The sequence below is a fragment of the Dermacentor andersoni genome, chromosome 6 (assembly GCF_023375885.2).
Source record: "Dermacentor andersoni chromosome 6, qqDerAnde1_hic_scaffold, whole genome shotgun sequence".
In the NCBI taxonomy this organism is placed as follows: domain Eukaryota; kingdom Metazoa; phylum Arthropoda; class Arachnida; order Ixodida; family Ixodidae; genus Dermacentor; species Dermacentor andersoni.
This window is the reverse complement of record NC_092819.1, coordinates 30728353-30741282: the sequence shown is the minus strand read 5'-3', so window position 1 is coordinate 30741282 and position 12930 is coordinate 30728353. Positions and strand designations below refer to the sequence as shown.

The window sequence follows — 12930 nt, the reverse complement described above, 5'->3', positions numbered from 1 at the left end:
TAAGCGTCACTTAAACATTGGGTGCGCATCCATAGTCGACCAAAATGCCTTTTTATTTTCAGTACGAACCTTGTGAAGGAATAACGTGAGCATTTTTAAAAACGTAATTGGAAAATGTCATTTCTGTAGTATCTCGGCATGATTACGTTAACATTTTTTGAGAATTTCTGTCGTACTGTTGTTACAGTTGTTGTTACAATTGCTACACAGCGACCGCTGCGTATTTTCTACCTAACTCAAGTTGCTATGAGGTGCTAAAAAAGCACGGACTAGTGGCACAATTACGTACCATCTTTGGTCCACGTGATTGTCGGAGCCGGGTGACCAGCAGCCGCACAGGCTATGCTGACGCTGTCCCCGACGCTTGCTACTGTGTCTTTCGGAGTTTGTGTCCATCGTGGTGGTGCTGAATGATCAGAAGATTAATAAGAAATATCAGCATTCCCTTGGACCTCCGCCGACGCTCGCAGTTCCTGCAACTGTAAATGACACGAGTATATAGACTGCGTCTACAGAGAACTCACCGTAAACTATGAGCGAACTGGAGGCGGAGTCTGAGCCTGCTGCGTTGCTGACTACACAGGTGTAGTTACCGCTGTTTCGCAGCGACAGGGGACTTATGCTGAGGGTCGAGTGAGCCTCTCCTTCGCTTTTTTCTACGTTCTCGCCCTTGGAGATGACAGATCCATCTTTGAGCCACACAAACGTTAGTGGTTGGGCGCCCTCGTAAGTGGAGCATGTCACGGTTGCCCTTTGGCCGGCAACTAGTTTGGTAGCGAAACTGAACGGGGTAATCCTGGGCGGCACTGCAAAGGCACATGAAAGGGTCACCGCATCGAAATATCGGGTGCGCAGACAAGTCCGAAAGGATCAGACGACTTTGCTCGACTCACCGGTAGGCTTAGCCGACGTGAATCCAATGAGCGTGATGATCGCAACGGTTGAGAGGCTGTTCAAGAGCATAACTGGTGGTTTGATGTGTCCTGCTGGTACTCCCTCATAGGCGTTTAGCGCGCACGAAACTGATCATCAAGGACAAGGAATCGCGCGTCGGCTGGTGCAGGACGCGCGCACAAATCGCGTATGAAAGTGTCATCGGATTATGTTGTTCAGACACCGCTTGTGTGTGGTCGCAGGTCACAGACACCTAGCGCCACACTTCGTCTGTTTTCGGCATCACAAACCCAACTGAGATACACCGTGTAAAATAGGTTGCGTCACCTCGTGGGTGCGCTCGAAAACTCGATTTTTGCGCCATCGAGTGAGTGAAATGACCGCCTCAGTGTGTATTGCGCGCGTCCAGGACTGTCCTCTAGCGCTTTATTGCTGTGTTGGGTTTTGCACATTGTTAGAAACGTTAGGCATTCTAAAGATAAAGTGGCTGTGTTATTTTCTGCACTTATTTTAACTGCGGCACATTTTCGTTTTCTTTTCTTGCTATCGTGCGGCGTCAGCCACAAGATTTACCAGATGAACATTTCTCCAGTGCCACACCAACGGACGATGTGACATGCCTGCGCCCTCGTTTATCGGGGTAAAATGTTGGCTGCTGTTCGTTTTCTGTTTTGCTGTCTATAATTATTTTTTTTTCCTTGGCTGGGGGGGGGGGGGGGGGGGTGTATTGCTTGGTCCAAATTAAGCTTACGCTTGACTGTCACGGTGACTGTCTTTTGAAGAGTCTGTCCGATTCCGTTGCTGGCCTCGCATTTGTAGTTTCCATTGTCACTGCTGCTTGTTGTAGTCAGTATCAATGTTCCGTTGCTGGACTGTCGGCGTTCCCCCAGGTTTTGCTGTCCTACAGAAGAAACGTTTCAGATAAATTAAAACGATCTTGCACCAGTTTAGGACGTTGGAAGCATTCAACTGAAGTAAAGCTCTACCGTTGATTCCTCTTGAAGCCCGCGCATTTTGCATATTTATACCTTGACATTTTCTTTCGAATATTGTTCTACGAGGTTCCTTTTGTTCCGTCTGGAGAATACCAGGAGTAAAGCCAGGTGTGATACGACTACATCTGTATAAAGAATTCTCTGTATTTCGGTCTCCACAGCGGCAGATCTCTGGAAGGAACACCTGTTATTGTGCCTAGTGATACACGAGCACCGCTTTACTTTCAGTTACTGAGAACCATACATTTTTATAAGGCGCTAGAGAAAGTGAAAGAGGGAGAAAGCAAGCAAAGCAAAAGTCGGGATGTCAACGAGACAAGCGTTCGGTTTGCTACCCTACACTCGTATTAAGAGAAAGGGGAAATAAAAAGCGGAGCACTGCGCGAACGCAGTAGGACGTACGGCAGGGCTATAATCGGTCACTGAGACCGATGTTCCTAAAAGACTGCAGTAGCACACAAATAGTCTCGGTCTCCGCCAACGGTTCTATTTCTTCCGTCTTGAAATGGCCCATACACCAGCGTGCGACACTTGTAGATCTGAAGGGACTATGGAGCACCTGTTGTGCACTTGCCCTCAGTACGATGTCCAGCGCATCTATTTACAGGTCCCACTCAGTCGTGGCACAGGAGGCTATAATAATGTACTGAAGCAAGTTTTAGGGGTTGATCGCGCGGAGTATTATCAGTCGGGCAAGTGTTTGCCGAGCAATAGTAGACAATCAACAAAACAATTCTTTCAGCATCGCGAAGTTCTCGTTTGGGAAGAAAAAGGGATGCTGTATGTTAAGCCTCCTGACAACGCGGGAAATTACATGCAAATGGGACAGTGTACGATTCAATAATAAAGGCGGCTTTCGGACGATTTCATGTTGCATTTTTCAATCATGGTACAAGCTTTTTTACGATATTCACAGACTTGGGGTGTTTTGATCGCATATGGCCGGCTGCCATACCTTTGCTGCTGCACTGTAAGTTGCTGCGTTAATAACGCAAGAAAAGACAACAAAAAGCAGAGGCAGCAGAAGTGTCAGCATAACGTTACTGCATCTCAAGGACACGGAGGGTAGCTGTCGCTTTTGAATAAACTGTATCTAAACATTTCTATAATAGGTTCCAGTTGCGTTGATTTACTTCAGATGAAGCACGTCAAGAGAATAGCTCGAATTATTGGAGCGGCCAACGACGAGTGGCGCGGAAGAAAGGCACGGACTGTGATTAGGGTAATTTCGCGTGACGGTTATAAGCGCCAAATCGTCTTAATATTTTCCGATTACTCAAATAATTGCAGTTAGGCATCTTGTCGAGATAATGCCTTTACTTTTTTGGCACGTACCTGCTTTCGTCCAGGTGATCGTGGGTGGTGGGCTGCCCGAGGCTCTGCACGGAATCCGTATTGTCTCGCCGGACGTCGCGACGGCGCTCGTCGGCTCTTGAATCCATCGCGGAGGCGCTGATGAATTGAAAATTGAAAATGGATGAATTGAATTTTTCGTGCAATGCACGCAAAGCGCAGCCCCTCCCCTCAGCAGAGTTCCATAAATAAAGCTCCGTACCGTGAACGGTGAGCGTGGCAGATTGGGACACCGAGCCAACGAGGTTAGTCACGACGCACGTGTAGTTCCCGGAGCTGTCCACGTCCAGCGATTGTATCTTGAGCACGGAGAAGTCGGCGTTGTCTGTAATGGTGGCGTCCCCGCCGTCAAGGCGCCGTCCGTTCTTCAGCCAGCGGAAGCTGAGCGGCTGATCCCCTTCCGTGGCGGTGCAGGTCGCCGTCCCCCTTTGACCGACGGTCGCGTTGTTTGGAAACGAGAACGGCGATATCTTCGGTGGAACTGCGCGACGCAGGACGCATGCATGTGTTTAGCGTGTCATCACGGACATGTACGCGCTGTAAAACAGAGAAATTTTCAATGTGATAAAAGGAACAGAGAGAAAAGTGGTTTTTTACATAACTGGAGTCAGTGATGTGCAGCTTGTTCATAGACACTGAAGTCGTTTCTGATATTTATCGTGCTGCACATCGATATGCCCATCGTTGTGGCCATTTCTCTCGATTCCCTTCAACGTTGCTTTGTTGGTGAGGAGTGCGTGTATTCGGAGTCACTGCCTCCGGCGGTACTGTCTTCTCGAGTGTGCCGTCACTGATTCTGAGCCACAACCACTTATGCTTACCTGGCCGTAAGCAGTAGTATCCTTGAGGAAGGATCATCACGGCGAGGAGTCCCACGGTTGCAACTGTGTATTCCATCATTCGACAGTGTTCCGCCTACAAACGCACTGAGCGTGTATAAGCCCGTCCTGACGCTCCACAAGCACCTTGTGCCAATGGCGTCGCTACTGCGTCCTGGAGCTGTAAGTTTTCGATGCTCACGGCAGGGAACCTAGCGCCACCCTGACGACATATTGTGAACTATATGCACAACGAGGCTCGAACTTATCCATATTGTGGCTACTTCCACGTTTTCTTCCAACTTCATCACTTCGCATCATTTCGGTTGAGCCGAAGGGTTTAAACGGTGACCTTGACCAAAACGTGGTGTGCTAATATATCGTACTGTAGCTGCATCGTTATTGTCACATGTCTTCACAGGACTTGTCTTTCTGTGTCTACAATTACTATTTATTTATGAAAACTAAATAATGATTAGTGATATAAACATTCGTGACCATATAAGGCTTTCAGATATTAGCTTTAATGTTGGGGTGAACGGGACGGGGCGGGGTGGGGATGGGGGGGGGGGAGATTTGTAAAGGGCTTGCATTTCGTTAGTACACAAAGGTGGTGATTGATACTGTGCGTGGTGAACGCGTTCTAGCCGGTGGACCACCGCGCCTTTATTTTTATTTTCTGTTTTCGTTTTGCCCTTGTCTATTCCATCTTCCTTCTAGGCAAGCAGCAGAGCTATGTCATTCGTTTATCAGAGGCCAACCAACTCTTTCGCTAATACCTCTCAAATGTCTCCTAGAACTGCCCTCATTGAAGCAATAAAGGCTCCTAGATGGATAGTTTTTACTTCATGAATAGCCTTTGTGGTAAGTTGCGAGATAGGTTTTGTGTTCTCACGGTAACGGCAATAAAACAAATCGCGGAAGGAGCAGGAATGTAGCGATTGACCCTTTTCATAACAATCTTTGTTTTCCTTACCGCCTTATAATCGTTTGTGTGATTGTTCTCAGGAACACTGCATGTGAAATTAGAAAGGCGAAATGGCTTGCGCTGTCATTTTCCGGATAGGCAATCTTCTTTCACGAGAAATGACCCATAAAAACTTCCCAGGTTTATGACTTTACCAAAAAAAAAAAAAAACGCAGTGCATTGATTTTCCGAGACGTCTTACATTCTTTTGTGAAGTTGAGATTGAATTGCACGTCAATCAGCGTTGCTTGTAGCAAAAGAGAGGAAGGTCGACGGACACATCAGTGTAGGTCAAGTATAAAGAATAACCGAACGAAGAAAAAGCAGGTGATAGGAAAATATCTGTGTATTTTCTAGCGTATACTTCATTCTTCGGAGTGCGATATGTCTGTATAATATGATGTTAATCTGTTCCGCTTTGCGACGCTACGCATACGTGAACACATCGCGTGCCGTACGAGTAAATTTCTAATTCTTAGTAATTACCGTGCGACGTCAAAACGTTTATCACAGCGATTTGATCGCCGACTGCTCTTGCAGCCCCGATCAAAAGCCGCACCCATGACGCGAGTTGGCCCAGTTTCAGTTTCTGTTTCGCCGCCGATCGACCCGCCACTGCACGACCTCACGTCTACGTGTTCGGCCGACAGATGGCGCGCGCTTCACTTTTCGTGTCGCCGAATATCGCCACCAGGCGTTACAAATCGACACGGCCAAAATTGTCGTGTTGTCGTAAAATCTAATCTCGCTGAAAGCTATGGATAAATGTGTGCTGGAATTTATTTCTTCACATATTACTTTCTAGTGAGACCATTCTGCTTACACGACATCTTTTATAAAAAAATTCTGGCACGCCCCTGTGCCCTGACTTACTGTTTAAAATTGCGGTATTCGCCAACATGACACGTGTTTTAAGCTTAGTGTATTGCGCAGTTAGTCTTTTTCTTCATCGTGTGCTAATGAGTGGATCAGCGATACCTTATTCGCATTTCTTGAGCTTACGAATAATGTCCGCTGTTAGGCGCCTTTGTCGCTTTTCATATTGTGCGGTTATGACGGCAAAAAGAACGCGAAAATGTGTGCACTTATCTGACGGAGCGTTGCTGCTCATTTCTAGAATAAGTAATAACGTTCTCAAGTTTTCTTGTGTTGCATGTACGCACAAGGATAGCAAAAATCAATTTAATAAATGAAAAGAATGAGCGAATAACGCGAGGAAAACGTGAAACGGGCGCTGCTATCGCGGCTGGCTGAAAAATCGATAACAGGGTGTGGCTCCCCCATCTTCCGCTTCCGTATAATGACGTGGCTATGACGTGGCCCTCCGCCGCCGGTGGCTCACCGGCAGTAACCATGGCAACCACCGGTGAGAGGGAATTAAACAAATAAAGCGAGGCTGGGTGGTTGGGAAGGGGAAATGAGGGAACCGGGGTTGTAGTCCTTTCGACGCTGGCGCGCTTCGGGGCCGTGGCCCACTGGCCTTGCTTGGCGCGTGTCGAAACGTGCGAATGCACTTCCGCGTAGCGCGTCCTGGTCGGCGACATCGTTTGCACCGGCGTGGGACTCTTCCGTTTACAAGTTGTCTGTGCTGCTTCTGTCGCTGTAGCGTAGTGCGCGAACTGTTCTTCTGGCGCCATCGATTGAATATATGTAGCGTTACTATAACTGTGAGGACGTAATTGTAGGCTTGCTTTGTATTTTCCCTGCTTTTCTTTTTTGTTTAACTGCGCGGAGCGGATATGAAGAAAGAAGAACGTGTAAAAACATTGCTTTCTAATGCTTCCTTTTTTGTTGTTATTTAAAAGCTAACTAAGTTTACTTGCGTCCGTATTGACGAAGGGCCTTTAAATGTTGACGTATCGCATGCTGTTTATTCTGTGTTAGATAGACAATTTAATTAAGCTAGTGGGCAGCACACTAACTTTTATTAAATTTAAATTTAGATCTTACTTTTGGTTTGTTTACATCTGGTGTTTACGTCTCTTGTTTACATTCAAACAGGCTTGGTCGAATGAGCCGCGCACCTTCCGCTGTGATGGTTGTGGGATTATTAGCTAAACGCGATCAGCTCACAAGTTTTGCACTTTCTCTCTGACTGCATGCTGATGGAGTTAATTGCTTTACTCGTATGATGGGGGGGGGCAGTGTAGAAGACAATTTGTAATTGGCATGAGCGTTTCATCTTATGATTTTCTGTCTTGCTACAAACTAGTCTCGCCCGTCGTATGTCGGAACGATTTATATTCTAGCGACACTCTAAAAAACAGGAATGCTGTGAAATGTCCCTTTAATTTTTTCAGTTCTAACTTCATTGCGTTGAAATCATCCAATATACGCCCGAGTTTTACTCGTTGGGCTTCACCTCATTGGCACTCATTGTACAATGAAGCACCCTCTACAGGGTGAGAGTTGGGCTGCGTCGCTTTCTTAACAAGTGATATACACAGAAACTCTCGTTCTCACTTAGTTAAAATGCGGAGTCATGGTGGATAATTCAGCGATATAAATTCAGCGCGGATTGTTGGTTCCCGCGTACCATATTGCCGGATGCAAAGGGTACGCTGAGTAGATTGCTCTACATTCTATAGCATGTTCGGCAGTATTTTGAACGGTTGGCAATGACTGTCTTTAATTCTTAAAGATATGCTATGTCCTTGGATAGTTAGCCTCCGGGTATGATCTTTAGCCTCTTCAATTACATCAGTGACATAATGTGTGTATTCAAAGTATATTATGGCGTTTTACTATGGTGCTCCGATTGCTGTTTTGAGTGTATCAACCGAGTAGTGCAGATGCAGACATACCGGGTTCAATTGGTAATTTTATTACACTCGACTGTACATACGTCACTCAGGTCTTGAATGTCGGTTCCGCGCTTTCGGAGGTGGGGAGGAGGTTAAACAAACAGCAGTGGTATGTAGTTTAATTTAGCCTCAGACGATCTACCGCACACTTGCTGAAAACAATTGCCATAATGATGTACACGTTTGCGAGAACCAGTGTTAGGGAAAAGAAGCAGCTCTGTAAATTGTCGTAATCTGTACCAATGACTTTGTGCGGTTTCATTCTGCAGACGCGAATAGCAGTGAAGTAACACAGCATGAAAACGGAACAGTGGTGCACAAACAATGCAATCACGTGCCATAGATCGCTTATTCAATTGCAAAAAAAAAAAAATAAAAATAAAAAAAAATGTAATTGAGATTTTCAAAGTGTCGGGAGACAAGAATGGCATTGAGATGACGCAGTGTAAAAAACGTTTCTCTTTTGCGTGCGCGCGCGTGCGTGTGTGTGTTTTCATTTACATTTAAATGTTTTCTTTTGCGTCAAAATCAATTGCAATGAAATTTAGCTCTAGTGATTGTTTCTTTCTGTGTTGGTGTCAAGCTTGCACTACCTGTAACCATGCTACAATGCACATCAGGATATTTAAAAATCTGATTTTTCTGCAAGCACGATAAAAAGTTAACGCACTGAGTAATGGTTCATGCCTGTCACATCTCTGAACGTGAAAACAAAAATAGGCCGCCGGACTATTTTGTTCCAAAGTATCAGTGAAGGTTGCAAAGTTGTGGGCCTTGTCGCGACGGCACATGGTTAAAATCGAAAGTTACATGTTAGAAACCAGCATTCAGCGTCATACGTTCAGTTAATTCGGGAGAAATAGTACTATTCGCACTGCATGTGGAAATGAGACATCTCCGTGTCTTCCAAACATCCCCCACATGGCTGGCGTGCACATTGCTTGCACAAAACCGCCTTTTCCTTAAAAAAAAAAGTTTCTTCGGTGATTTCATAAATGGACGACGTTGTCTGACGTTAAAACGATCCCTTGATTTCAGGCATGACTCCCAACAATATCAAGCTTTCAGTCGTATATATCGCTGAGAGAGCTAACCCTGATAACGCAAGATAAATTGAGCCACATTTGTATGCTGATAATGAGCTAAACCGCTATGTATGATTGGCACACGTTACTTCTTTGGTATATTCATCCTCATAATGCTGCTGTACCCTGCAAAATGACATAATTTGGCAATGTAGGTCGGAAATAAACAGTAATGCATGACATAAGTATCAAAGAACTCGTGTAACTGTATAGTTGAGCATTTCATTCATTCATGCCCTGTACTACCAAAACGGCTCTAACAGAGCCTTTAGCACTCTTTGTGAATTGCATAAATAAATATACATGGAGGAACACGTACATTGCTTGTTGAGCAACTTGAGTTGGAAAGAGCACAGCGGGCTTGGCGGATAGGAAAAAGACCATACGTGTGGTTTAACGAGATTGCGAAAATGTGCTCTTTAAGAATATTGAAGCGCTTTCATTTCGTGTAGACTATTCCATACTTCTACGCGCCGACCCTGCGGTTGTTGCGCCTATAGTAACACACAAATGCGCATTTCCAAGTGTGCACACTCACGAAAGCGGTCACTTGTATCAGACTTCACAAACGGTGACTGTCGGGCAACACATTCACGTAGTCTTTATCTTTGCACCGTCCTGTCGTTGCATCGTGCTGTCATTGCATGCACTGGGATTTCTTCGTGGCCCTTACTGTGTGTTTACGTGGCTTCAAACTTGCTAGGTGTTTTTTTGAGTGACGGCACAGCAAACAAAAGCTAATGTTAAAATATCTCGGAGATCGCCTTTTTTTCTACCAAAGTTCTTTCTTAATAAGCATAGTCCAAGCCCTGAGACATGCCACTCGTGACAACAGCAGGGACAACTTGTACGCGAAGGGACATTTGTAACAAGCCCCGAATGTCGTCTTAAAATCTAGTCGTCCACACGTGCCACGAGATCGCAGATAATTATAAGTAACCGATCATGCACTACACAAAACAGGGAATTTTACTCATGTAAGGAATGATAAAGCTTATTATTATACAGACATTTGACTAGAACATTTGGTAACACTCATCATGCTAAATATGACTAGAACGGTAAATAATACTCATTGCACACTCACTTGGTGCCTGAAACGAGAGATCGAAAGCATTCTAGCGATAGACGCACCTTGTACAGGCTCCCTAGTACGTCAATGTCGCTTCCTCCACACCTCAAGTTATAGTGTAGACTTCGTGATGCAGCACTTGTGCGACAATATTGTGCTCGTACTTAGTTGTTTTCGAGAGCATTCGTCTATTTCATCCCCGTGAGCTTTAAGATTGCTGTCCTTTTCGCTCTTCTGTACCTTTTTTATGACTCGTAATACCTCGACTTCCGTATGATGTGTTTGTGGGATGCTAAGATGCCACAGTATCTGTCATGGAGACGGGGCTCTCGAGCTTCCTCGGTACACACGACGGACACATGTGCACTATCTTGGGGACAAAGTTATTCAAGGGATAATGTGAAGGGCAGTGGCGAGAGGAAATTGTAAGTACAGAATGGGGGTCATCGTAACGTGCTTGTACGGCTGGCGCCTGACTAGAACAATGGATAAGAGCAAATTCAACAATTTTCAAGATGTGAACATCAGGTCCTCCGGCGTTATCGCGGTTAGAATCACGCCGCGCTGTCGTAGACGTGGGAGGATGCGCTGCTTTTTCGAAGAGACGAACGCCGCCTGTCCTTGGCCTGCAAAAGAGAGGTTTAAAACGTTTACATTTATGTGTGAGACCTTCGAAATGACAGCTGCTGACAACTAAAATGTGTGTTATTTTCCGCTGTGAGAAGTATCTTGTTGCCAAGCTTTGTTCTCACATTTTGCCGCAGTGTTTTGGTATTTGTAATGATTTCTCTAGGTGGCTGGTTTCTAACGATATAAACTACCATGTAGGCTAGAATTTTTTTGTGTGTGTATGTTATACTTTCATTCTGAAACTGCGCTAGAGACACACGGACGACAGAAGAACACAAGATTGAGCGCTGATCTTGTCCTTGTGATATTCTCTCGTCTGTGTCTCTCTAGCACTGTTTCACCATGAAGGTATTGTACCAACTAGCTCGCACCAAGACCTTATTATGTTTGTAGAAGTTTGTCGTTGAGATAAATTTTGTTGATACAGATTTACAAAACGAGGTTTACAGTTGCTTTTACTCGAATAAATAAAAATTAAGACAGCCTCACCTTATCATTATTCCTATTTCTCCGAGCACCATATTTCTTGATGCAGAAAACCGACGGCTTTTGCAGCTTTATTCACTCAGCCCGAACGAGAAATATGTAAATGCATTTCTACGCGCTGTAGCTTATATATGCTACTTTTCAAAAGCAGCCGACCAGAGCTTCCATCTACTTCATTCCGTCTGTTCGTAACATCACGCACGTCATTCCATTGCGTGTGCGTAACTTCGCTTTTGTTGAATCTCTTGTTTCTCAGTGTAGTCTCTCCTACCACCCCACGCATGCAGCAATCACACACCTAGAATACAGCAGGCTGTCTCGTGTACCGGAGCGCAGAATTTCCCCCCGAAGATTCATACGCTCACGCAGGTAGTAGGCACGCACTTCCTCGTAGCGGCATGAGAGAACTCACGTCTGTAGTATTGTATCCCCTGTTAGGTGCCGCCGAGCGCAGTTCCTCGATCTTGTAGTTGCCGGAGAGGCTCCTCCGGCTCTGGATGGTGGCGTAGTCGGAGCGGTTGCGCTTCTCTGTGACGTCGATGTAGCGCTGCTGCTGCTGCGTCACCTCGCCGTAGCTCTGGCGCTTCTCTGCTTCCAGGGCTGCGGCCGAAACACGGGAGGAGGAGCAGGGATGGGGACAGGCGGAGAAATGGCGGGAATGGACCGTTAGAAGTCCTCACCTTGATACTTTATTTACCAGGAAAAAATTTACTAGAACTTCAGAACGGCAGAAGGATGTAAAATTTTTGTAGTAGGCTCAGAGTACCGAGCGACTAAATGCAGTGGTTAGCTGCACATGTAGCCTGAGGCGAGTATTCGTCATTCTTACTTTCGTTAAAGTTTTTAATTAGACCCTAGAGACCCTAGACAGTTTGCTGGCTCCGATTTTTCTCCATTACGCTACAAGTCTGCCTCATCTGCTTCTTCCCAAATTTGTTTATTTCTAACACGAAGTGTTCAGTCCTCATTCAGAGCTTTCCGCGGTTTGCTTTGTTTCGCCTTCTTCTCGCCACTATTCATGCCCCCCTCATGTCACTGTTAGCAAGGGTGGTGGTGGTGCTGACGAAACGCTCACATTTTTCGAAGTTCTTGTGCGCTTTGGTCTTTTTGATGCAGACGGTGACCACGGTGATGACGACCAGGACAGCAATGAGAAAGGACGCGGCGGGAACCAGCAGGGAGGGATCCTTGTAGAAGACCCAAGCCCGGTCATGACCTGCGCCGCAGTAGTGCACGTTGTGGCAAGCCATCTCGCCTATGTCGTCCGATGTTCAGTGCAAGGAAACTGTCGCAGAGTGCCGCTTAAGCGCGCACTATCGGTTTCGAAAGCTTATGAGGCGCCAGATCGTCGAAAAAAAGGGGGCTAAATTTACCTGTAGCCTGGGCATGGCAGCCTTGGATTCAGCAGTGCAATCTGCAGTGGTATTCAGTCGCCGATTATGTGGTTAAGAATTCCACAAGGCTACGAACTGGGTGTCTAAATTGTGCAGAAGTTTGTCTTGTGCTTTTATTTATTTATTTATTTATTTATTTATTTATTTATTTATTTATTTCCTCCTTGATACCCGTGCCCTGAAAACATTCGGAGCCGATACTGCACCTATTGAAAAATAAACAGATAAAAAATCCACAGTTCCACATGTCGTCTTGTACTTGCTCTTTTGGTACCTTGTAAGCTTTGAAAGTAAACATCGTCAACAGAAGTCTTCGTGGCCGCATGAAACAATCAGGAAGAGACAAAATTTCTAGCCAAGACCACGGTCTGCGGCCATCTAAGACAGGATGAAGCGGCCTAGAAATCTCGGATTCTCGTTTTTAAATGTTAC

General features: G+C 45.6%; 2 protein-coding genes across 11 annotated transcripts in view; one reads left to right on the top strand and one right to left on the bottom strand.

Moving 5' to 3' along the window:
* Nucleotides 1-12930, top strand: part of LOC126521470 (uncharacterized) — a 289078-nt gene that overhangs the window by 179754 nt on the left and 96394 nt on the right. For 3 of the 7 annotated variants that reach the window (XR_011895112.1, XR_011895113.1, XR_011895114.1), the window contains one exon: nucleotides 12221-12325. The exons of the other annotated variants lie outside the window; for them this stretch is intronic. The gene's annotated coding sequence lies outside the window, so the exon portion shown is untranslated. Of the gene's footprint in view, nucleotides 1-12220; nucleotides 12326-12930 lie in introns of those variants that run through there. 7 annotated transcript variants of the gene reach the window in all.
* Nucleotides 7831-12930, bottom strand: part of LOC140218948 (cell adhesion molecule Dscam1-like) — a 39675-nt gene continuing 34575 nt past the window's right edge. For all 4 annotated transcript variants that reach the window (XM_072288666.1, XM_072288667.1, XM_072288668.1 and 1 more), the window contains exons 13-15: nucleotides 12180-12320; nucleotides 11517-11704; nucleotides 7831-10614 (exon numbers count right to left, since the gene is read on the bottom strand). In XM_072288666.1, the coding sequence (XP_072144767.1) occupies nucleotides 10543-10614; nucleotides 11517-11704; nucleotides 12180-12320 (401 nt within the window). In that variant the 3' untranslated portion in view covers nucleotides 7831-10542. The remainder of the gene's footprint in view (nucleotides 10615-11516; nucleotides 11705-12179; nucleotides 12321-12930) is intronic.